A 23976-nucleotide genomic window follows, 5' to 3' on the forward strand; every position below is an offset into this window, starting at 1 on the left:
CCCGGCCGCCGTCACTCTGGAAGCTCGCGTGTTCTAGAACCTGGTGGACGATCCTCCTTTGCGGGTGGCCCTTCGGCCCAGCGTGTTGGGGCCGGTCCCCCGCAGCTGTGTGTGCGATGGCTCGAGTCCCCGCACACGCCGCCATTTGTCCATCCGCTGGTGGACACGCGGGTGGTCTCGTGTGCGGCGCTGTGGTGGCTCATGCTGCCTCGCACACTCACACACGCGTCTTTGCGGGGACGTGTTCGCGTGTCTGGGCCGCACGCCTGGTGGGATTTCGGGGCCGCGGGAGCCTGGTGCTTCGGTCTCAGCGAGGAGCTGAGAACCCCCGAGCGCCCCCGCGGCCACCCTGACCCCCACCCCTGGGCCAGTGTCGCGGCTGCGGGCCCCTCCCTGGGGCGCGGCGCGGCTCGCTGGCCGGTGGGTGTGCAGGGCGCCCTCTTCGTGGTTGTGGATACTCCGTCCTCGTCTCTGGCTGTGTTTTTCACTCTCTCCATGGCGTCTTGAAGAAAAGCTTTTAATTTCGATGAGGCGCATTTTATGACTGTTCCTGCTGTGGTTACCGCCTACGGCTCCTAAGAAATCTGCTCATCCCGAGGCGGCGTGTGCTTGTGTGTTTCCTTCCAGAAAGTTCTGTGTCAGCTTTCGTGTGTCCGTTTGCGGCGTGTTTGGAGTTAGTTTCCGTGCGTGGTGTGAGGGGAGCGGGGGTCGGTGCTGCTGACTCCGCGCCCAGTTGTCCCCGCAGCGCCTCCGAACGCCAGCGGCCGCCCCGTCCAGCCCCTGGCCTTGGGGGCGGGCGTCCGTCCGGTCCTGGCCGCTCCGTCCCGCGAGACGCAGAAGCTGGCTCTTGCCTCTCGACGCAGTCTGGAGAGCTCACGTCTTGATGAGTCGAGCTCACTCACATTTATTGTGACTTCCGCGACGCTGGGACAGGTTGAAGCCGTTTCTGTTTTCTGTTCACACGTTCTATCCCGACCCGTGAGAGAAAACTTGGCCCTGTCGGCTAATCCCGAGGGCTGTCCGTTCTGTTTTTCCCTCCTGGTGGCTGCTCCCAAATGTCCTAAGAGTAATAGGTCGATCCCACACCGCCCATCGCCAGGGGAGCCAGCGCTTTGGTTGCTTTCGGGGACCTGGCCGCCCACACCAGCCACGCGGAAGGACCTAGAACCGTGGTGACCTGTGCGTGTGGAGAGCTCCACTGTTCACCTGGTAGCGAATCCCATCACGTGTTCCAGTGCCTGTGGGTCTGCTACGTATGGGGTCTGATTCCTGGTTATTCGGCCCTTTTTGCAGAAGCCCCCCAAGTGGGCTGCCGAGGAGGGTCTCGTTTCCCATGAGGCTCCGAGCACTCGCGCATGTCCTCGCAGGCTTCTCATTTCGGTGATGATTCCAGGGGATCTGAAATCTGAGTCTTGCTTCCTCAACACTCTGGGTCATTATGCTCCCGGGACATCGAGCTGACTCATTCTTCTGCAGAAAGACGTCTAAGGAGTATTTCCATGATCTTTGTCGTGTTTTGCATTAGAGAATCCAAGGGTGGTTTATTTGGGGGGCGGGGGTCAGAGGGAGAGAACCTCACGCAAACGCCCTGCCCGACCCTGAGACAGGACCTGCGCCGAAACCAAGAGTCAGACGCTTCACCGACTGAGCCACCGAGACGCTCCTAAAATTCTAATTTTAAGTCACGTCCTCGCCCAGCCTGGGACTTGAACTCGCGGCCCAAGTTCGGGTCCCAGGCTCCACCTACCTACTGCGCCAGCCGGGCGCCCTCTAAGGGTGGATTTTAGGAATTGACCCATTTGGCCTTTGTGAAGTCTCCGATCTTCTCCAATCCTCCGGTTTTTAAAAATCACGTATTTCAACATTCCCGGTCCTCATTCACTCCCCGCCCCTTTCCTCTCGCCACATAGATGCTGACACATTCTCCCTTTTTCAACTTTTTCTGAACCTCGGGGAGACGTCTTCCAGCTGACTTGCCGCTCAGGTTCCCGGGCGGCCGTCACCGCCCCGCTGGCTCATTGCTGGTAGCTCTGGCTTCGTGTCATTACCGCCCATCCTTCCCTCTTTGAAGGTGTGATGTCCAGGTCCGCGGGCAGAAGGGGACGTGTCCCTGCCACTTTGTCTCCTGGACCTGACAGTGGTGCCGCCTGTGAACACGTGTGGGGCAGTACATTCGGGCACACGTGTGCGTGCGTGTGCGCAGGGCTTGGGGTGCTGCAGCGGCCCACGTGACACGTGCAGTCAGCACACGGGGGTGCAGGAGGGCGGGAGGGCGGGCGGCAGGGATGCTGCGTCTCCAGTCCAGCGGCACGTCGGGGCGGGCAGGGCGGGGACCCGGTTCCTGCTCGGGCTGGGCTCTCTGCTGGACGCCAGCTCCCGGAAGAGGCGCCCGGCTCCGCTCCCCGGCCCCCCGACAGCGCCCTTCCCGGGGGCACCCACAGCCAGCCCGAGGCTCCCATCGCTGTGAGATGGCGGCCCCCACGCTTCTGTCCCCATGAGCCCCAGACTCCCACCCCTTCTGCACGTGGCTCCCGGGGGGCACCCACAAGCTGCTCTCCCGCCCAGACCGGTCTCAGGCCGCTCCCGCCCCCCAGGGCTCGGCCCCCTGCCTCCCTCCCCAGCCAAGCCAGCAGCCCACCCCCACCTCCGTGTCAGGGGACGATGGGCGAGGTCCCGGAGGTCAGACCCATGGGCCACGTAGAACACACACCAGGTGCCATCGGGTCCCCGCTCAGAGTCCAGCCCCCCCTCCCCCGAAGCAGCCCCCGTCGGGAGCTGACCCCCCCCCTGGCCGTGGGCTCAGCCTTCTCTGTCCCCGAGCCACCTGCCGTTTCTGGGCGTGCTGTGGTCCAGGCCTCCCGGTGTCCCGCTCCCGTCCCCGCTCCCCCGTTTCTGCCTCTGCTCCACCGTCACCTCGGATGCCCACGTTGGCCTCCGCAGCTAACGGACGCCCCTCCCAAGTTCTTCCGTGTATGTAGGGAAAGACGTGGTGGTAATAGGCCCACTGCAGGTGGGGGGGTAGGTGTGGCCCTGGGTGCTTCTGGCAGCAGCTGTGATGTCCAGGCTGCGGGGTGGGGAGTGGGGAGGGGGTGGGAGGGACGAGGCACGGAGCCAGCAGGCCGGGGTCCCCATGGGGCCAAGTCCTTGGGAGGTGAGCTGGACGTTGTGACGGCTGCTAGGGAGGTGGGGAGCCCCCGAGGCCTGGCTGGGCCCAGGAGGTGACGTCAGCAGGTGTTTGACGGAGGGCTGGGTGCCGTGCTCGACGCCCCCACCCGGGGGGTCAAAGTGCAGCTGAGAAACCGTGTCCGGGCCGGGCCTGGGGCCGCACCACCAGGACACGGGGGCTCAAGGGAGACTGGGGGGAGCCTTGGACTCCACTTGGCAGGGCCGAACTCTGGGCCCTGGGACACCCCGCCCTGCAGTGAGCAGCCCCGTGGTGACAAGCATGTGGCGGTTTATCTGAGTGCGGAAAGCGTACAGAGGAGGGGCTCCCCACCGCCCTCCTCTCGCTCCAGGTCGTCCCGGGACGTCTCGGTGCTGGAGTCTGGGGAGAGGTGCAGGCTCACTGTGGGGAGCACGGGGGCTGTCCTGGCAGGAGACAAGGGAGGGCAGGGCTGAGGGAGGTGCCAGGCAGCTGGCCCCCAGCCCATCCGGAGCCACAGATCCGAGCTCCCGGGTCTCCGTGGGTCCAGGTGGGCCAGGAGCCCACAGCATGAATCTGCTCCTCAGGGTGCTGCTCCCACGGGCCCCCGCCCCCGGGTCAGGCGTTCCTCGTGCCCCCCGGGTCAGATGCTCCACATGCCCCTCCCCCGGGTCAGATGCTCCACATGCCACCCCCCGGGGCAGGTGCTCCCACGTGCCCCCCCGGGTCAGGTGCTCCCACGTGCCCCCCCGGGTCAGGTGCTCCCACGTGCCCCCCCGGGTCAGGTGCTCCCACGTGCCCCCCCCGGGTCAGGTGCTCCCACGTGCCCCGCCCTCCGGTCAGGCGCCCACTGTGGTGCACACCCAGTCTACCCTCCTGATGCACTAACAACCAACATGGGCCCTCCTGGCTCCCCCACATCTGCCCACGGGCTTGCAAGTCTCCCCCAAGGCCCCTGAACCCCCTTGTGCCCAGCCAGCCAGAGGCCCTGCTTCTCGACAGCTGCGTGTTTATCTGTGCTGCACCCCCACCCTGCAGCCCCCCTAGTCTCCCCTCCCCTGGGTGGGGGCTCACCCGTTCCTGCCAGGGGTCTCGGAGGCTCGCTCCCTTTCGGCCTAGGGCTGCCCATGGGACCGAGGGTTCTGGGCTCGCCTGAACAGAAAGGGGGTGCGCTAGAGCCAGGAGGTGCAGATGGGGCTCTGTTCTGGGGTGGTGCCTGAGCCCCAACAGACACCAGCGGTCGGCTCAGTGGCCCAGGCTGACTGTGGGGAGCCGGGTGGGGGGCCCGGTGGGGGTTCTCACCCAGCACTTGCCAGCCTCTGGGAACTACGAAGGGCCGTGGAGGGCAGGGGGTCCCATCCCCCAGCCCAATGGCTAGCCCGAGGGGGGGCCCTCCTTGCCCGCAGCGCCCCAGCGGCCCCCTGCCCCTCTATCTTCAACCCTACCCGGGCCCACGAGTGGTGTCCCCCCAGGGGCCCTACGTCCATCCTAGCACCTGGGCTGTGAGCAGCGCCGCAGCCCCAGTCAGATGGAGGGACGCCCGACAAGGTCACTGGACCGAGCCTCCTGCCGCATCAGAGCGAGGAAGGAGGGCGCGGAGGACACAGGCGGGAGGGGACAGCAGGGCAGGAAAGGGCCCTACTCCGGGGCTTCCTGGGAGAACGGGGAAGGGGCCTCCTTGAGAAGCCAGGGAGCCAGGCAGCGTCCAGCCCTGCCCCGAGCGCCCTGTGTGGGGGCTCTGGGGCCCTGCGTCCACACCCCGGCTCCGGAAGGGAGGGGAGCAGCGCACAGGATGAGCACCCCGTACGGGGGCGAGCTGCGGGGCCCTAGACCCTCCCCCAGGGGGTTGGTACCTCTGTCCTCGGGGCGGGGACTGTCCTGTCCTCCTTGTCCAGGGAGCTTGGGCGCCTCCAAGATGGGCCGGGGGGGCCTGGCGCTCTCGTGGAGGAAGGAGTGGAGCTTCAGCACGTGAGCTGGGGGGTGGGGTGCGGGCATCAGCGGGGTGGGGCAGGGGTGGAGGGCTCCCCGCTTGCTCTCCCGGACCCCGCGGTGCACGGCCTAGGAGAACGGCCACCCAGGAGCCTGCTGGTGTGTGCAGGGGCTGCGGGGTGGGGGTCACGGGAGGTTGTGGGGTCCTCCCGAGGGGGCTGCACCACTCACTCTGGATGGCAGACTCGCAGGCCCGGCTCAGCAGCTGGGAGATGGTGGCCAGGGACTGTGGCTCACCCTGCAAGGGAGGACGGGCCACGTGGCCAGCTGCCCCCCTGCTCCCCAGGAAGTGCCCAGACCCTGGACAGGGGCCGCCTCACCTTCTCTCCTCGCTCCCCTTTGGGTCCCGGCAGCCCCTGCGGTGGAGGAGAAGGAGAAAGCCGGTCGGCGTGGTCAGCGTGGTCAGGGCAGGCGGCCGGGCTCCCCTCCGGGTGGGGGCCTGCTCCCCGCGGGCGGCAGGAGGGCCAGGCGGCACAGCCCACCCAAGCCCGGGGCGCAGGCCAGAGTCCACCAGGCCTGCGAGAGGAGCCCCCACCTAGCCCGCGGCCCCCGTCTGTGCCCCGACCTGTGCAGGGGCGGCCCCAGGGAAGCCCCAAACCCAGGCTCCTCGCAGGCCTTGCTTTACAAAGCGGCCTGAGTGGCCGGAGGGAGGCGTTTGCTCACATCTGCTCCCCGCCTCCTCCCCACTCCTGTCTTTGCTGGGGGGCTGCTGAGAGTGGGCAGGGGACTTACCGTGGGCCCCACGGCCCCCGGGGGGCCTCTCTCCCCTGCGGTGCCCCTGGCTCCCACCACGCCCTGGAAGCCCTGCAGAGGTGCAGAGGTGGGGATTCGGCCGCAGGCCCCGGAGGACGCGGCTCCTCCTCCCTCCGGCCCTGGCTCCCTGTGGTCTGGGGTCCCCGCGGCCCTGGACCAGGACCAGCCCCTGCAGGCCGCTCATCACCCGCCTCGGAGCTCGGCCAGGCCCCCTGCACAGGGCACAGCCCCGCCCGCCCTGCCCCTCCGATGATTCTTCACTACCACACCCCTGCCCAGTGTCACAGCTGTCCTCTCGCCCCGGGGCGGCCCCAGCCAAGGCCGCCCTGGACCTCCCCACTCAGGGTAGTGTGGACCCGCTGGCTGGGGAGAACGAGGAGGGGCCCAGCTCACGTCCTGAAGCCAGCCTCACCCATGCACCCGGCCCGGGCCTACCGGGAGCCCGGGCACCTTCCCGCCGTATGGATCTAGTGCAGGGGGCCTGGGGCCACCCGCCCTGCCCCGTGGAGGCCAGAAAGAGCCTCGCTGGGCTCCCCAGGGCTCCTGGGGTCACCTCCAGGGGTGCCTGCACTCTGGCTGTGGCCTTGCAGACTGCTGTGTTCACCCCGAGGAGGCTGGGGGAGGAGCCTACCCTCGGGCCGGGGGGTCCAGGCAGGCCAGCGCTCCCCTCCAGGCCTCTCATTCCCTGAGAGCAGAGGAAGGGGCAGGCTGGGGCGGGGAGCGCTGGGCACCCCCACACGCCCCTCCCGCGGCAGCGCCGGTGACCCCCACGAGTGACCGCACCAGAGAACCTGGACACCCGGCCACCCGCCCCTTGAAGCCGTGGCACCCGCGAGCCTCCCCCTGAGAGCCAGCGAGGCCAGCCCAGCGCAGCGCCCGCCTCCTGCCCGGGCAGCGAGCACACGCCACCCCCCCTGCTCCCCAGGCCACCGCCCCCACGGCTCTGTCGGAGCTCTCCCACCTTTGGTCCCTGGAGGCCGACCTTCCCGGGGGCGCCCTGGTGACCGGGGTGGCCCTGGAAGGGAACGGACACGCTGGCCAGGCTGGGGCCCCGGTCTGAACCAGGCTGGGGCCCCGGTCTGAACCAGAGGAGGAGGCCCTGTCCCCGAGACCCAGGTCCCCGGCCCAGGCCCACCCCACCCACGTGCCCTGAGCGGGGTCTGGTGCCACTACCTGCAGGCCCGGGAGCCCATGGTCCCCCTTCTCTCCTTTGACCCCCGGCGGGCCCTGGAGAGGAGAGAGCCTCAGCGGCTGGTCCGTTGGGGAGGAAGGGGGTGGGGGAGGGGCAGCACCTACCACAGGTCCCTGCACAGTCCGGCCCTGGGTCCCTGGCGAGCCCTGCTGACCTCCAGGACCCTCCGGTCCCATCTGTCCGGGTGGCCCAGGCTCTCCCTGCAAACGCAGGTCGGGGAGGGGCTGAGGAGGCCCCGGGCCCCCCTCCCGGCCTCAGTGGCCCTCCTGACCCTCCAGCTGACCCCGGACCCAGACCCGGGCTCCTACAGAGACGTCGTCACCGTCACCGCCCACCCTGGGCTGCGCCACCCCCTCTACAGCCAGGAACTGAGCGAGGCCACTGGTCCGGGCCACAGAGCCGGGGAGCCTCCTCCCCCTTGGCGGCCGGGGGCCCGGGGGCGCCTGGACCCTCACGGAGCTCGGAGGCCCGAGCACTCCGCCCCCGTGCAGCGGGACGGGGCGCCCGCTAGCCCCACTGTGAGACCGCGGGGAAGACAATGCTTCGAATCGTTGCGGTGACTTAAGCACATCAAGGTCCCGACCTCCGTGAAGACTGCACGGTTGTGCGTGACCACGCGCGAGAACACAAAGGCTGCGGCCCTCGGCGCCCGGGGGCGCACGCGGTGTAGGCGAGGCCGGGCAGGCCCGGGGACGCCAAGGCCATCCGCACCCGGCGGCTCCAGGAGAAAAACCATCTGGCCGTGTCCCAGCAGCCGCGGAAGCACCGAATCCTACTAAACATCCGCACTTGAGGTTTTAAGTCTCCCGATAAGACCAGAGCCCACGGACGAGCCAGGCACACTCCGGCCCGGCCGCCCCGGGCAGCTCCACACAGACGCCGCCCCGACTCCCGGCACACGGCGGCAACGGCCACGAAGGACGCGCGCCGAGGGTTAGTAGGAACGGTGACCCGGGGCACAGGGCTCAGAGGACATTCGTCCCACGAGAAAATCCCAGCAACTTCCAAAGGGTGTTGGAGCTGCTTTGGGAGAAACGCCAATTAAAACGGCGTCAGCACATGTCACCTGTCAGAGTCCCAAGGGCAGGGACAAGACGACTTGTGATTGCCGGGCTGGGGGGCGAGGGCCCGTCCCGGGGAGGACGCCCGGCTTCTAGCTGTGGGGCTCACTCCTGTATTCTCAGGAAGGTAGGGTCCCCGCAGGGCTCCCCACAACTCACCCTGGGCCCCGGGAAGCCCCGCTCTCCTGGGGCTCCGCTCCTTCCAGGGAGGCCCTGCAAGGGCAGGCGGGGCTCAGTGCTGTCCACCCGCGGGCCCACGGCATCGCAGCCCCGGGGCCGGGTGGGACAGGAAGGGTCTTCCAGGGTGAGGGGGACCTGGCCCACCCTTCCCTCCCACAGCCTCTGGGTACAGCAGAGTCCAGGCTCTGACACCCACCGGCCACACAGCACAGCCACAGACAGCTGGGCCTGGGTCCCCCCCGGGGAAACCGGGGGGACGCTGGATCCCACAGCAGAGAGGGCTCGGCCCAGTGGAGGGCAGCCAGGTGATGGAGGGGCGGCCGGGGGCCTCGTGAGCACGTCCCACGGGCGCGGCCGCGTCAACCGCTCGGTGCCGTGGTGGCGGGATGTTGCGGGAGCCCCTGGTCACCCCAGGGGAGGGCGGGTGACTCACCGGAGGTCCTTGGGGCCCCGGGGGCCCGGGGGTCTGCGAGGCGCAGGTGCAGGCAGATGCGAAGGCCGGGCAGGTCTCTCCGTCCTTCTGCAGGAAGGACACCCCACCCAGTAAGTGGGCCCCTCGCCGGTCCCGTGTGGACTACAGCTCGGGGTACCAGTGCCCCAGGTCCAGGCCTGGGAGGTGGGGACGGGGGGGCCCATGCTGGTGCCACCCCGCAGGCTGCCTGGCCGCGCCCTCTCCCAGTGCCGCACGAGTCCCTCACCTGCCCAGGCCCCACGTGGGTACAGGGTGCGGAGGCCACCGGAGCCTCTGGCTCCCCCCGGCCTTGCGGGCGAGCCCCTTGCTGGTCTGCTGTGTACACCCAGCTGTGCCCAGAGGACAGGCAGCGGCCACCCCTGACTCCCCGACACTGCGGCCCGCCTTGCCCCCAGGGCCTCCAGGAGACTTGCATCCAGCTGCCCGGGGCTCTGGCTCTGGCCCAGAGGCCACCTCCTCCAGGAAGCCTGCCCTGGCCTCTCCCAGCACCGTGACGACGGGCACCCTGTGGACCCCCAGGCTCCGCGACCCTCGGCGGCACCAGCCGACCTACCGACGCAGGGAGCTCGCAGCACACGTCTTCGTCTGCCCAGGAGTCACTGCACACGACCTGCAGCATCTGGAGCTGGAACTGCAGGGGGAGCGGCCCCAGGTAAGGCCGGGCTTCCGCGGCGCCCCTGCCAGCCCGCAGCACAAGGCCCACGCTCACTGAGGCGGAGCTGCTCCGGGGCCCGCGCGCCTTGGCCAGCCTCCCCAGCATCATGAAGCCGGCGGCAGGCGGGCTGCCCGCCTCCCCGATGGGCCTCTCGGCCACCTTCCTGCAGTCCACGTACAGCCCGACCTTGGAGCGGCCCACGGCCACGTGCACCTGCCGAGACACGAGCTCCCCTGCAGCCCCCGCCAGGCGGCCCCGTCTGTGCCCGCAAGGCCAGGCGTTGTGACACACCTCCCCGGGCCACTTTCCCCTTTACCCCACGGACCAAATCACACCTGCTGCAGACCCCTCCAGGGAGCCGTGGGACCAGTACAGGGGACCGTGGGGGCCGCGGGGGCAGCAGCGTCAGGGACAGGGGCTCCCGCAGCCCAACGGGGCTTTCAGGGAAAATGAGAGGGGGCAGGGAGGGGGCGAGCCCCGGGTGACGGCGGCCCACGGTGGGAGGCAGGCACGGCTTGTGGGTCCGGGGGGCTCTGCTCCAGAGCCTGGGGGCCGGGGGAGGGTCTTAGGGGACGTGCGCTGCCGTCTTTCAGGAACCTTCCAGGACCTTGTGGAAGCTTCCGAAGAATATCCTCTTCACTTCGGGCAGGTCAAAGGTGACCTCTTGCAAGGTGGCCATGCGGTCGTGGTGGAAGTAGGTCAGAGACCTCCTGCCCGCTGCAGGGGAGGGGCGACGAGCTCAGCGGCCCGGGGGGGCTGCACACAGACCGCCCGGGACCCGCGAGCTGCGCCACCGCCCTCGCCCCCGACTGACCATCCAGCAGGACGCCCAGGACGGGCTGGAAGTCGTCGGCCGTCATCTGCCACAACGCGAAGGTCTCCCGGGGGGTCTCGGGCAGCACGCGCAAGAGGAAGACCACCGTGTGCTCGGGCGGGGGCGCAGCCAGGTGGGGGGCACTGTCGGAGCACGGGGGCATCTGCATCGCGGGCTCCGGGGCCAAGCTGGCCGCTCCCGCCCCCGTCCCCAGGAGCAGCACAGGTGCGTGAGGGGCAGAGCTGGCGGGGTTCAGCAGGACCCCACGGTCCAGGGTCTCTGGGCCTGCGTCCTGGGGTCGGGAGCCCACGAGCGGCTTCCTCTGACCCGAGCTCGTCGGAGCGCTCAGACGGGCCAGGCGGGTTGTGCCCCTGCCCACTGGGGAGTGTGAGGGCTGCGAAGGGCAGGGAAGGTTAGGTCACCCAGTAGAATTGCTCCTAAAGGCCAAAGCCTCGCTCTTCGCCCTTCATTTGCTCTTAGGATAGCCAAGAACTCCAAGGACCCGGCCTGGCCCATTCCTGGGGTTCTTCAAGCAAACTGACCCCAGGGCCTTGGCACAGGCAGCTCCTTTTCTCCAGGGCCCTTCCCCTTCCCTGTTGTCTCTCCAGGGGCCCCTACTTCTTGCTGCTTCCTTGGGGCACCTTCCTGGCCCCCCGCCCCAGGCTCCTGCTCTGGGGGCCCCTCCCACTCACGCTCTTTGTGTCTCTGTCTGCAGTCAGTCAATACAGTGTTTACACAGAAAAGGCAATGCTGTGCCTATCACAGCTCCCGCCTTGACTCAAGACCGCTCCGCAAGCAGGTCGGGGCCGTGCGATGTCGGGAGCCACACAGCCTTGCTCAGGGCCTTGCTCGCTGGCCCCGCGAGCCAGCGGGACCCTCACTTGGACGACGAAGGGCCCGGGGAGTGCAGGCCCTGGGGGGTCCCGGTGGGCAGTGGCTGCCCTCGTACTCCAGGCTTGCTGCACACGCAGGCCGCCGGCAGAGACGCAGGGGCTCTCAGGGCACGGGGGTCGGGGCCTTCCACGGGGGAGTCGCCCGGGAAGAGGCCCCGCGCCAGCCACGTCCCCCCGTGGGCCCCCGGCATCAGTGCCCAGGGAGGGACACGGGGGAGGCGGCCGCCCCCCGCAGCCGCCCCGTCGGACCCCCGCCCGTCCCCGCTGTCTCACCTGGCCCGGCGGCTCAGCTGGGCGTCCCTGAGGATGGTGAAGGTCCTGGCGCGGCCGAAAGCCGAGGGCTCCATGGCGACGCCGCGGACGGAGGCGTACTCCTTCTCCACCAGCCCGAAGGCCCTCATGAGGTCGAAGCCTGGGAGGCCAGGCAGCACGACGTCACCGTCCCCGAGGAGCAGCCAGAGAGCGGGAGGCGCAGGGGCGGGAGGCACCGCACCGGGAAGCACGGGGGGGGGGGGGGGGGGGGGGGCGGGAGGGCATCTCGGCCGCGCAGACACGGGAAGAAGGTGACCGTGGAGTCCGCAGACCGCAGACGGGCACAAACTCGAGCCCGCAGGCGCTCGGGAGCCTGGGCCTCCTGCTACGCTCCATGTGGACCCCACACCTGGGGGCCTCCGGGGCCCAGCACCAGCCACACCACCTGCCCCTGCTCAGCTGGCTCAGACCGCCCACACCTCCTCTGACTACAGTGGGGAAGGGGAAGGGGGTGCGGGGTGGGGGGAGGGGCTCAGCTGTCACACGGGGGCGGGAGGGCCTACCTGGGAGGGAGCTGTCAGGGCTGAGCGCAGGGCAGGCTGCTGGGGGGCAACGGGGAAGGGTGAGTGCGAGGGGCCTGGCCTCCACCTGGAGCGGCCCCGTGCCCAGGTGCCCGGCCCCGAAGCTCACGGGTGCGCTGGAGCCACTTGCAGGTCTTCAGGCCCGTGGTCCCCACTCCCCAGGGAGGGGACAAGGAAGGGACAGGGATGGCGTCCTGCTCCCTGGGAGACAGTGCCCAGCCAGGGCTGCTCCACGGGGTGCTGCACCCCAAGGGGGCACGGGCCAGCAGCACGCCCCAGGTGGCAGGGGCGTGACATGCCAGCCTGGGCCAAGTGCAGGCTTACTCCACCGCCGGGGACATGGGGGCGCTCAGAGCTTGTCCACCGGCCAGTAAGGGCTCACCATCCCCAGAGGCATTCAAGCCAGAACGAGGTGCCCCACGGAGGCACACAGGGACCCTGGGGTGGCCGGCTGAGTGGCCTCGGAGGGTGCCCTGCTCTGAGCGTCTGTGATTGCCCAGGAGCCCAGCAGACAGCGGCCACGCACAAGCAGCGAGGTCCTCCCGGTGGGTCCCGGCTGTGGGCAGTCCTCCAGGGCCCACGGGTGCCATGTGCGTGGACTCAGTGGGCGCAGAGACGCCAGCCTGGGCCTCCCTAAGTAGCCTCCCGGGCCCCTTGCCGGTCCCGTCAGTGATCTGTGTTCGGCTTGCCCGGGACTCGCCGGGCTGCACGTCTGACCTGCGCCTCCCGAGGCAGATGTGCAGTCCGGGGCCCATTCCCAGCGGTGGGCATCTGCCCGCGAGGTTCCAGCCAGGAGCCACCCCCCGCCTCAGCCTGCACACTTTTTATTGGACTGATGTGGTCTTAACCCCTGGGTACTGGTGGCCCTGCACGGGGGAAGGTTTCAGGGAAAACCCCAATCGGCCCTCTGCTAGCTCTGCAGGGCTGGGCTGTGTGCGGAGCATGACACGTAGTGCAGGTTCTAGAGGCTTCTGGGGGCCGGGCTGGGGGTGCGGGTCGGGGGCCTGGCTGGGTCCTGGTGGTCTTGGGGTCCGCTCACCGGTCCGGCCCGTGGCAGACACTGTCAGACTCTCCCCTGCTCCGTAGACGGCCGAGACCAGGACCCTGTATTTGGTGGCTGCCAGTAGGTCAGGCAGTGTCACGTGGCTCCTGGGTCCTGGGACAGAGATCTGGGGTGGGGGTACACGGTCACCTAGGTCCCCCTCCCGCTGGAGCATCTTTGCTCATCTGGGCATCTGAGCTCTCATGGTCTGTGTCCTGCCACAGAGGAGCTGCCACCCTCATCAGGGGGGCTGTCTGCCCCCTGCACCCGGGACCCGGGGGCACGAGGGGCCACGGCCTCCCCGCTCCACACCCACCGACTTCTCGGGTCCTGAGCCCGAGGCCAGCGCATAGGTGAGCCGGTAGTGGAGGACGGGGCCGCTCGGGGGTGTCCAGCTGACTCGCAGGCTGTTGGGCGACTCGGAAGCCAGGGTCAGGTCAGACGGCGGGCTGCGGCGCGCTGGGGGGAGGCAGCGCCCAGGGCTCAGGGGGCGGCCACGCGCCCTCCCCCAGGTCCTGCCGCTTCCTGGCCCCAGCTCCGCTCCGCGTGCCAGGTGCGATACCAGGTGACATGAAACCTCGGCCAGCCCGGGACCCCTGCCTAGCGGGCTCAGGGGCGGCCTGCGGGCCCCGGGGTCAGGCCAGAGGGCCGGGTGCTTGGGGAGCTGCCCGCCAGCAGTCCTGGGAGGGTCTGGGTCCCCCCGGGCTGTCATTGCTGCTCAGCAGCTGAGGGCGGGGCAGGGGTCACCTACGGGGGCTGTAGCGCAGGGACACCGGGTCGCTGCGGGCCCCGTCCCTGTAGTAGGCCAGGATGGTGATGTCGTACTCCAGGTGGCTTCGCAGGCCAGGCAGGACCGCCATGGCCCGGCTCCCGGGGACGGAGACCTGTGCAGGGAGGGACAGGTGTGCGCCCCGCAGACAGGCCGGCTCACAGGGCTGGAGGGCACCCTCCCCTCCCCACCCCGCACCTCGTGGGCCTTCCCGTCTCCCAGGGGTGTCCACTTGATCTGATAGACGAGCACTCCGGAAGCCGCTGCCCACTGCAGCCGAGCCTCGTCCCCGGGGAGCCCGGTCACCACGAGCTGGCTGGGGCTGGGGACCTTCCCTGGGCGACAGAGCAGGGACACAGGGCTCAGGGCAGCCCACCAGCGAAGGCTTCACAGCTGCGGGGCCACGCCTGAGGGCTGCCAGGGCGTGGGCAGGGGACCCAGGCCCACACAGCACCCACGCCCACGTTGGCCCCCCCCAGGGCCAGCAGCTCAGCAGGCGGAGCCGAGTCATGTCCTCGAGGCCCCGACGCCCCGCACCCCACCTGTGCCCGCCTGACTCAGCAGCGCACACAGCAGGTGCCCACGCGGTAACCTGGTCATTTGAACTGTCCATCAGGGGAGGGATGCAGCCGTCCCAGGGACCCCCCAACCTCAGCCCACTCACGTGTGGTCAAGTGGCCGGTCAACGTGGAGGAGCCGCCCCCGGGGTAGAGGCAGGTGACGCGGACAGCATACGTGGTGGAGGAGGACAGAGGGCCCAGAGAGGCCGAGGTGGCATTCCCGGGAACCTCCACCTGCCAGGCAGCCAGGGTGAGGCGTGGAGCCCCGTCCCCAGGTCACGGAGGGGCCGGCCCCGGGCAGGAGGGACACGCGCCTGGGACCTGCCAGCCCGACCACCCATGAGCACCCCCAGAGTGGGGACCCTGGACATGCGCTAGGGGGCCTCCTGGGGCCTGGATGCCCTCACAGCACCCCCTGCCCCGCGCCCCTTCACGATGTCATTTGCGGGTTGCTGATGCCTTGCTTCATGCCTGTGTGTCCCCCAGCCCTGCAGACCAGCCCCCAAGGACCGGAATGGTCAGGGCTGCCCTCTGTGCCCCATGCCAGGCCAGACACCCACCAGCTGTGAATGTGGGGTGTGGGGCCTGGGCCGTCCCCGTGGGGTGCCGGGCCCCCCAGTGGCCCCCAGGCAGGGCTGCGCTCACCTGCCCCGAGTGGCTGCCGTCGCTGGAGACAAAGCTGACCCTGAACAGGCGGACGGGCCTCGGGAGGCTGTCCCAGAACACGCGTGCGGAGTCGTGACTCACATCCGAGAAGCCCAGGTGTCTGGGGGGCGCCAGGGTGGCTGTGGAACACATGGTGGCCTCAGGGACCAGCCAGCGCCCTCTCCCAGCTGGGGGGTGGGGGCCTGGGGGCAGCCGGGGGGGCACTCACAGGTCCTGGCGCGGACGCCCCGGGCCTCGCTGGCCTCTGTGCCCTGCAAGCTCTGCACCCGGACATCGTAGTCCCTGCCAGGCTCCAGGCCGTCCAGCAGCACCTCGGGCTGCCCCACCCGCACCTGCAGGGAGGTGGCACCTGCTGGCCGCTGCCCGCGCCCCGCCGCCCCCGCTCTCCCTCCTCGCCTCCCCGTCAGCTGGCCGCGGACCTCTCTGCCCTCCTCCTGGCCCGCAGGGGAGGCTGGCAGGCATCGCACCAGGTACTGTGTGGCCCCGGCCGAGGGCCGCCAGGTGAGGCGGATGGTTCTGGGTGTCACCGCAGCCACGGTCAGCGCCTGGGGCGGGGGCAGAGGCGCTGGGGGAGGGCGGACACTTTAGGAAGGTGGCATGCGGCACGGAGCACCCCCACGAGCCAGCGGGACCCTCACTTGGACGACAAAGGGCCCCGGGGAGTGCAGGCCCTGGGGGGGTCTCGGGGGGCAGACGTCGGCAGAGGAGCCACAGACAATTCTGACTCTGCCCCCCCGACTTCACGTGGGGCCGAGTCTCCAGCTCACATTCCCAGGGAAACACGGTCACCTGTGGGGTTTCTGCTTAAAGCCCCTGCCCTGAGGGTGAGGGTGCCAGGCAGGCCCCCAGGGCTAGAAACCCCACGAAGAAGCCAGTCAGTGGTGCCGTCCACCAAAACGGCAAGTCCATGGACACAGACGCCGACCGGGGATTGCCAGGGGCTGGGGGACGGGTGGGCCGTGGGGCGCAGGCCTTCCCTCCAGGGGCGACGGTTCTACAGGCCGCTGTGAGGCGCTCGCGGGAGGTAACGGGCAGGCCGGGGGGCGGGGGGGGGTGCATATAAGGAGTGAGCGACTCAGAAGAGGATCCTGAGGGTCAGAGGGGCCCCGCGACTGGGTCTTGGCCATGCAGCGCCGGGCTGGGACGGCCTGCCTCCGCACCGGCCTCGTGGCCCGGCCCCACCCCACCCACCTGTGGTCACCAGGCCCCGCAGGCCCTCGCCAACCCCGGCCTCGCCGACGGGGATCACAGACACCAAGTACTCCGTGCCGGCGGCCAGGTCGTGCAGCTCCGCGGACGAGGTGGGCCCGTCCACCACCACCTGCCACGGGGGCCACAGTGGAGCCGCAGGGTGGGCGCCGGGGCTGCGGCCCTGGGGGCGCTGAGGTCGGGGCTCACTCCCCACGGTGCCACCGCGGGCGCCAGCACCCACACGCGCCCCATCTCCTCCACTTGGCCATTGGGGCTCCCGCCGGGGGGCTGCCGCGGCTTTGGCAGGGCCGCCCTCACCCGGCTCGCCCCGACTTAGCTGGGGGCAGGCAGAGAGCCACCCCTCACCTCCCGGGGCGGGCCACCCCTCGAGGGCCGCCACACGATCAGATACTTGAGGGGCAGCTGGGCGGCTGGAGTCCAGGACAGGTGGGCGCTGGAGGAGGTCACCTGGGTCAACAGCAGGCTGCTGGGAGTGAAGAGGGTGTCCAGGGCGGGGGTGGCTGCCGCCGGCCGGGCTGGGTGGGGGGAGAGGACGGTCAAAGGCCCGAGGGCAGCCTGCATTCGCGCTGCACCCGCTCTCCCGGCGGCCCCCGCAGGTTCCCCAGGCCGCAGGCCCCTCGGCCGTGAGAACCGAGGCGGGAGCGGGTGCGGGGCGCACCGTACAGGGGCCCCATCCCTTTGCCCAGAGCGGCCAGGCTGGGCCACGGCCCGTGAGGGTGACTGCTCACCCGGGTCCCTGCTCCCGCCCTGGACCTTCTGGCAGATGAGGCGGCCGAGCAGGCCGGCCAAGGTGCCGAGCTGCGGGAAGTCCTGCACGTTGTGGACGGTGATGTCCAGTGGCTGGGACGCCAGGAGCTGCAGCTCAGCCTCGTCCGCGTTCTTCACACCTGCTCCCGGGCGCGGCGGTGAGGACGCAGCTGACCCCGCCCACCCAGTGCTGTCGTCCCGTCTCACAACCAAGACCGGGGCCCCTGCCCGAGTCACCCGGGGGTCTGAGGGGGCCTCCCAAGCGTCGTGCCCGCGATCCCACAGGCCCCTGAGAGACGGCAGCTTGGTGCTGGCACAGGTGGGGCTGGACCCCGGCAGACCCCTCGCAGGCCGTGCCGTGCCTTCTGGGTCTCCACGGGGCTTGGGGCCCGGAGGGAGGCCAGTGTGCTTTCCTTGGAGGCCGACCCAGGAATCCGGGGCCTGAGCAGGGGACCAGGATCATCAAGGAAGTCCCCTGCCCCCAAGAGCCTCCCAAATGTGCAGATCTCTTCCCAAGGGACAGAGATAGGAACTGACCAGTGACGTGAGCAGGAGGTCACTGGGGCACCGGGCGCTGTGGGGACGTCCACATGTGGCCCCCAACTCGGTGTGTTGCTGGGAGCCCCACACTATGTGTCCCCCTCCCCGCCCCCCAAGTGCCCGTTGGCCCTCAGCATCCGGAGCAGAGACCGGTCCTCACTGTGGCACAGATGCCACAGGACCTCCAGCCCAGGGTGCAAACTGCCCCTGCAGCCAGGGGGACCCCAGGGGAGGGCTGGGGGCTGCTCACCCACAGCAAAGATGGCAACACCCAGGTCCTTGAGGATGCGGCCAGCGGCGCGGGCATCGTCCTGGGATTTGCCGTCCGTCACCAGGATCAGCACCTTGGTGGCCTCAGGCCGGGGCCCCGCTGTGGGCCGCAGGTTGTGCTCGAGCACGTGCGTCAGCGCCAGGCCTTGGGCACAGCCAGAACCGAGGGCATGTGGCTCGGGTCCCCTCCCACCCCCGCCACCAACCCCAGTGCCTGGCCCACCGCATCCTGACCCCGCCGGCTGGGGGCTGCTCCCCTCCCTCAAAGGCAGCCTGAGACCCAGGGGGTGCCCGGGCGCTTCCCGCAGGGCCTCTGCCCCGCCCACGGGCGCCCCCTGACAACAGGGGGGCTTTGCTCTTGGGGGAGGTGTTTACACCGCCCGCGGGACCGGCTCCAACAGCGCCCAGGGGTGTGTCCCTCTGAGGGGTTGCGGGGCCCGGGCGCACCGGTGAACGTGTTTCCCCCTTTGTAGCGCAGACGGCGGACAGCTGCCAGCACGTCCTCCTTGGTGCGGAGGGCGTTGAGGTCCCACTCGGTCTGGGGGTCTCCGCTGTACTGAGTCAACCCTGGGAGGGGCGGGGCTGGGAGCTGAGCCGCGCTCCCCGGACACCCGGGAGGACGCAGCCCTGCACTGGGGAGGTCAGCGGAACGGCCCCGGGCCGGCTGTCCCAGCAGCCCGTGGGGACCGCCCCCGCCCGGGCTCCCCAGGAGCCCCGTCCTGAGTGGGCCCCCCGGGGCGCTGGGAGGGCTCGTGGGGACGCCGGGGGCAGGGCGCAGGTACCCACCGACTTGGACTTTACTTGGCCCGATTTCAAAGGGCTCGATGACGCTGGCCAGGAAATCTTTGACCTGCTGGAAGTGACTGTGGCCGATGCTCCAGGACCCGTCCACCAGGAAGATCATGTCCACGGGGCTGGGGGGTGTGCAGCGGAACTGGGGGCCGGCTGGGCGGGCAGGGAGGGCGGTGAGCAGCTGGGCCAGGCCCACGTCACCGGTCACCGCGCGACCCCCCTCCCAAAGCCCCCGGATCCCCTTCCCGGGGTTGGTGGAGGCTGAGGGGCCGCGGGGCTCATGGCGGCGGGTGCTCAGGTCTGGGGGGCCCTCCTGGACTCAGAGAACGCCACGCGACCCTCGATGCGTCGTGTCAGCCCCCTGAGCGCCCCAGGGCGGGTTACTGAGACCCAGGAGCTCAGGGCCTCTGCCCTCCGGTGGCCTGGGCCAAGGCGGTGCCGACCGGGGTGGGGACAGCATGGCTGGTGGCTCTGGGCTGAGGCCTCGCTGGCTGGGACAGTGGCTTGTCCTGACGGCCCAGGAGCTCTTCGGAGACAAAGCCACCGCCGGGGTCTGGGGCTCCCTGAGAGTCTACACAGGCAGCGCCTCCAGGCCGAGCCCCAGGCCCGGGACAGGCCCCCGTGAAGACTGCTGGGCAGGGCGCGGCCCCGTCTCCCCGGCACAGCCTCGCCCTCAGAGCCCTGTGTTGTTGGGGGGGCCGTCCTGGAGACCCCAGGCCACGGGGATGGGAGGGCGTGGGGGGACGCGTCCATCTGAGGAGACAGCGGTGGGCCCCCCGGGGTCTGGGGAGGGTCTGGAGAGGGGGCCCAGCCGGCAGCGCCCGGGGCCGACAGAAACGCGACCCGTCTGCCCGGCCTGGGTCGCCGCCCCCGCCCCCCCCCCCCAGAGCCCGCGGAGGCTGGCGCCCTGGGGGCTCTACCCAACGTCTCCCTTGCTCCCGCGGAGTCCGTGGCATGGCCCTGCCTCTCGGGCCCGCGGTGCCTGAGAAGGGCCCTGCCCTCGGAGCCCCTGGGTGGGCGCTGCTCCCCGCCAGGCCATCCTGGGAGGTCACCGGCGCGTCACCTCTCAGCTGCCACCCGCGGGCTGGGAGGCAAGGGGCGGGTGACCTGCCCCCTGAGGCTGAGCGACTCAGGACAGTGAACCTGCGAAACCTTGAGACGCGGGGGTCACTCCGCCCGCCGGACTTACCCTCGCCCCAGTCTGAACCAGCAAGGGTGGGCGGGTCTTGGCTTGGGGACGAGCTGCCCAGTGGCTCAGGGTCTGGGCGCCCCACGTCGGGGGGCGTGGGCTCCAGGGCGGCCCCCAGGGGCGTCCGGTCGCTCCTGCTCCCAGAGTGACTCTTCAAATCTTCGACTGCGGAGAGAGGCAGGGTGGGAGCAGGCCCGGGGGCTGCGTGGGGGCCCAGCTCCCCCAGAGCACAGCCAGGTGCAGGACCGCGGACTTACTCACAAACTCCCTCTGCGCCAGCAGGGCGTTCCCTGAGCCGGTGAGCTCGAAGATCTGCACGGTGTAGCCCTTGGAGGGGCTCAGGCCCCCCACCGTGGCCTTGGGGGTCTTGGTGGTCAGCATCACCTCCTGTTCCGCGTCCCCTGTGGTGGGGGCGGGGAGAGACGGAGGCCGCCGGGGGGCAGGTGTGCGTGCGTGTGTGCCAGGCCCCCCCACCCCGCTCCTGCCCTTCGGCCGGGAGAGAAACCAGGGACAGGTCTTTGCGACTCTCCGGGGACCTGGTGGGAGGGACCTGGGCGCGTAATAAATTGAAAAACAACGCATCTCAGTGACAAAATTAGTCTGTCCTTTAGGAAACCTCCCCGGAGGGATTTACCCCCCTGAGAATCCACAGGCCCTGCAGGAGCCCCACACGGCGTCGTCGCGGACACCGTGAAGACATGAAGGGGGGGGCACGCGGGGAGCCCTGAGCACAGGGAGGGGACCCGTGGTGCCGGCAAGCCCGGACCAGCCCCGGCTCCAGACTCCATGAGCCTAAGCAACTTCCTCGTTGTCCTGCTGCCCCGGCCCCAGGGTGGCTCCCCGCAGGCACACGTAGGTGCTGGGGGGCAGGAGGGGGGCACAGAGCAGCATGCTGGCCGCCAGGCCGCACAGCAGCGGAGGGACTGGCCCCTCACCTGCCATGGGCTTCACCTGGACCAGGTAGCCAAGGCTGCTCCCCTCCGACTCCCTCCACTTCATCTGTAGCCGGTCCTCGGGCAGCACAGCCAGCCTCAGGCGGCCGCTCGCTGGGGAGACAGGACGGGGCGCTCAGCCCTGAGCCCGGGACAGCTGCGGGGGGGTGGGGGGGGGGTCCCGGGGGCCAGCGCCACCTGCTGGCTCGTGAGGAGGCTGCTCCCACCCAGGGAGGCCCACCTGGCCCTGCTAGGGGTACCCCCCGCCCACGGGACCCAGGCTTGCATCCAGGATCGGTAGGAACAGCCCCGTTGGCGACCTCGGCCTGGAGCCACTCGAGGGCCCTGCTGGGTGCCGTGGCCGTCCCGGGAGGAGGAGGGGCCGTGGAGGACAGAGCCCGGGGACCCAGCCTGGCCTCCCTGGGAAGTGTCTGGGAGCTCCATGGCAGGGGTGGCTATTTTTGGAAAAGAGGGACAGAGATGGGCTTCTTCTGGCCTCCCCACCGAGAGCCGGGGCGTGCGGAGGAGGGCGGGCTGGGGCGCCCAGGACGGACACAATGAGCAGTGGTTCAGAGTGGGAGCAGCTGGCCGGCCCCCGGATGCGCCCACTGCTCCCCGGGAGCACCAGGCCGAGCGGCAGGAATGTCGATGGGGCAGCTATGAAAAGCCGTTTGTGAGCGGGGCCCCCCCCCTCCCGCCCATGAAGAGCCCTCTGTGTCTGCTGTGCCTCTGACGTGGGGGCGACACTCCCCGCTGCCTTCGGGGTCTTGCTGGGGCCCAGGACGGACGCGGGGGCCCGCCGGTGGGAAGGCCCCCGGGAGCGCCCCCTCGCCAGGACGGTCCCCAGGGAAGGCAGCCCGGACATGCGGCCCCCACCCGCCCTGCCCTCCTAGGGACCGGGGGGCCCGGGGGCTACCCAGAGGCTGCAGGGACCCTGCGGGCAAGGGCACCCGTGTGCTGAGTCCCGGGCTCAGACGGCCCCTGGGCTCACTAGTGACGCGGCCCCCCTGGTGACCCTGTCATGTCACGGGGACCCGGGGACATGCCCTGCTGGCCGTCGCCAGTGTGCACGCAGACCCAGACCCGAGGGGTGAGCAGGCCGGGCGGCCGCGCTTGGGGTCAACAGACCGGGAGTCGGCGGGCGAGGCCCTGGCGGGGCAGGAGGGGAGTGGCTGGGGGCTGACGCGGGGCGAAGGGGGTGCCCGCAGCCGCGCACCGGCCTTCCCAATCCGTGGGAGCTACAGTCCTCGGGGAGCTGGGCCAGGGCGCACCATGGGCGGCTGCGTCCCTTTTGGGGCGTTACTCCAGGGTCCCTCCGAAGGGAAGCCCCGTGAACACCCGGGAGGGAGTGGTGAGAGCGAGGACGCGCGGGCTGCATGGTGGCCCGGAGGAAGCGGGGCGGGGGGGGGGGATGCTGCGCCCCGGGGACAGGGCCTCCCTCCCGGCTCTGGCTTCTGCTGCCCGGGAACACGCAGAGGGCTCGCAGCAGTGCCCCCCGGCTGGGCTGACGGGCAGAGGGCACGGGTGGCCTCGGGCGTGGGTCCCCCGGAGCGGTTTCCCCTTGGGACGGCCGCTCCCGGGGCATCCCCCCACCCCGCCCCGCCTTACCTGGTCCCTGGCCGAGTCCCAGGGCAGCACCCAGCCACAGGCAGAGGCGGAGCCCGAGCCGGGGGCCGGCGGGAGCAGTCATGGTCACTGCCTGCGGGAGGACAGGCCGTCGGGCGACTTCCTCGTGTCCAGCAGTCTGTCCGTCCAGCCACTCCCGAGCTTCTCCACCCACACCAGGCGCCCCACAGTGACCGGGGACACCCCACAGCTGCTCCACGCCCCGTCCACAGAGGGCCGGCGTCCTGCAGGGCCCGGGCAGGTGCTCCCTGGGGCGAGGGCTCGCTGCCCCTCCGCCGCCCACCCCCCGCGTCTGGCCCTGTCACAGCCTGTGGCCCCGCAGCGCGCCCTCAGGACGCTCACAGGCCAGCACCAGGCCGACTGCGACCCGGGCACGCACTCACCACTGGACAGACTGGGATAGCCGCTGCCAGGGCCACGGGGCCTGGGTACGGGCGGGCCTGGCTGCGGCCCGAGGGCGTCAGAGCCGGGACCGGGACCCCAGTCTGAGCACAGCTGGCCCCTGCCAGCCCAGGAGGGTGTCCTGGGTGGGGACTGGCCCAGAACCAGCCTCCAGCAGGGGGAGAGGAGGTCCGTGGGGGCGGGGCTGGGTCACCCTTCCATCTCCGGGCTGCACACGATGTCACACCCAGGGAGGTCGCAGAAGTGCTGAGCCCATGGGTGTCTGTGGGGCGTGTGGGGCTGGACGGCAGTGCCTGGGAGTCCCCTCCAGGCCCCCTGCTCGGTGGGACCTCTTCCCGGGGCACGGGGGTCACGGCCTTGAACCAGGGTCCTCTGGGCACCACCTGCCCTCCTGGCCCCGGGCCTTGGCCAGAAGGCAAGGCCCCCTCACGTCACAGGCCTGGGCAGGCCCCTGGTGGCCCTCCTCGCCCACCCAGCCCCCCAGGACCCCAGGCCAGTCACCGACCTTCTCCTGGGCGAGGGGGGCATCCCTGGGTCCCCCCGTGGTCCTGCCGCAGCCACAAGAGCCCGGGGCTTCTGACGGCCCCTTTCCCTCGGACGTCACCGGCTCAGCCCAGCCCCTGGCCCACCCCGGCCTCCTCCCTCCCCAGGCTCTCCACCCTTCCCAGCTGCAGCCCGGGAGCGGGAAGGGGGGGGTGTCCCAGCGTGAAGGACACATGCGGTGGGGGGGTGCCCCAAGGAGGGGCTCCCGGGGCAGGCACCACCACGCGTGGACGGACGATGCGCCTGGGAGCCTCAGCAGCAGCCCCCAGCGTCGGCCGCAGCGCCCAGGCCCACACTGGCCCCCCGCAGCTACCCCCACAGCCCCAGCCGGGCCCCCAGGCCTGACACTTGGGCGGGACACTGGCCAGACCACACCCTGTTCCAGTCCCTGCCCCACACCCACCTGACCCGGGACCACCCCCCAGGCAGCTGAGGGCAGGGGGAGCCGACGACCAGGAGCCCGCGGGACTGGCGGCCGCCCTGGGTCCAGCTTCTGGGGAAGAGGCGGGATGGGGGTGGGCACTGCACGGGCTCCAGGGCTGGGACGGGCCACGGTCCAGCAGGGCTCACCGGGCCGCGAGCACTCGGTGGGCAAAGGTGGGGGGCGCAGGCTGCTGGGCAGGGGGCTTCCTCCCATGTGGGCTCATCCCCTCCCCAGACTCCAGGCCCCCGGGAGGAGCCAGCTCCAGGGCCTCACCCCTG

The 23976-nt window shown here is 70.4% G+C and overlaps 1 protein-coding gene across 5 annotated transcripts; it reads right to left on the reverse strand.

Moving 5' to 3' along the window:
• Positions 1 to 3437: 3437 nt before the first annotated feature.
• Positions 3438 to 23309, reverse strand: COL20A1 (collagen type XX alpha 1 chain). 5 transcript variants are annotated; one of them, XM_041732175.1, is made up of 37 exons: positions 23237 to 23309; positions 22312 to 22402; positions 20707 to 20817; positions 20029 to 20172; positions 19772 to 19936; positions 18577 to 18735; positions 18238 to 18357; positions 17771 to 17935; positions 16962 to 17120; positions 16579 to 16748; positions 16213 to 16342; positions 15441 to 15586; positions 15230 to 15353; positions 15001 to 15140; positions 14460 to 14589; positions 13994 to 14130; positions 13778 to 13910; positions 13343 to 13485; positions 13024 to 13153; positions 11967 to 12005; positions 11425 to 11563; positions 10259 to 10401; positions 10052 to 10161; positions 9499 to 9657; positions 9343 to 9420; positions 8751 to 8837; positions 8297 to 8350; positions 7181 to 7276; positions 7058 to 7111; positions 6846 to 6899; positions 6516 to 6569; positions 5864 to 5935; positions 5452 to 5487; positions 5303 to 5369; positions 4996 to 5115; positions 4217 to 4294; positions 3438 to 3588 (listed from the first exon to the last, which is right to left on the reverse strand). In XM_041732175.1, exons 2-37 carry the CDS (start codon positions 22391 to 22393, stop codon positions 3563 to 3565), a joined length of 3954 nt encoding a protein of 1317 aa, XP_041588109.1. In that variant the 5' UTR covers positions 22394 to 22402; positions 23237 to 23309; the 3' UTR covers positions 3438 to 3562. The 5 variants fall into 5 exon arrangements, with proteins under 5 accessions (XP_041588109.1, XP_041588111.1, XP_041588112.1 ...); XM_041732177.1 differs by having other exon boundaries at positions 22312 to 22398; positions 23237 to 23255; XM_041732178.1 differs by lacking the exon at positions 23237 to 23309 and adding an exon at positions 22713 to 22838 and having other exon boundaries at positions 11967 to 12002.
• Positions 23310 to 23976: the final 667 nt, after the last annotated feature.

Source organism: Vulpes lagopus, chromosome 18 (genome assembly GCF_018345385.1).
Source record: "Vulpes lagopus strain Blue_001 chromosome 18, ASM1834538v1, whole genome shotgun sequence".
NCBI lineage: Eukaryota > Metazoa > Chordata > Mammalia > Carnivora > Canidae > Vulpes > Vulpes lagopus.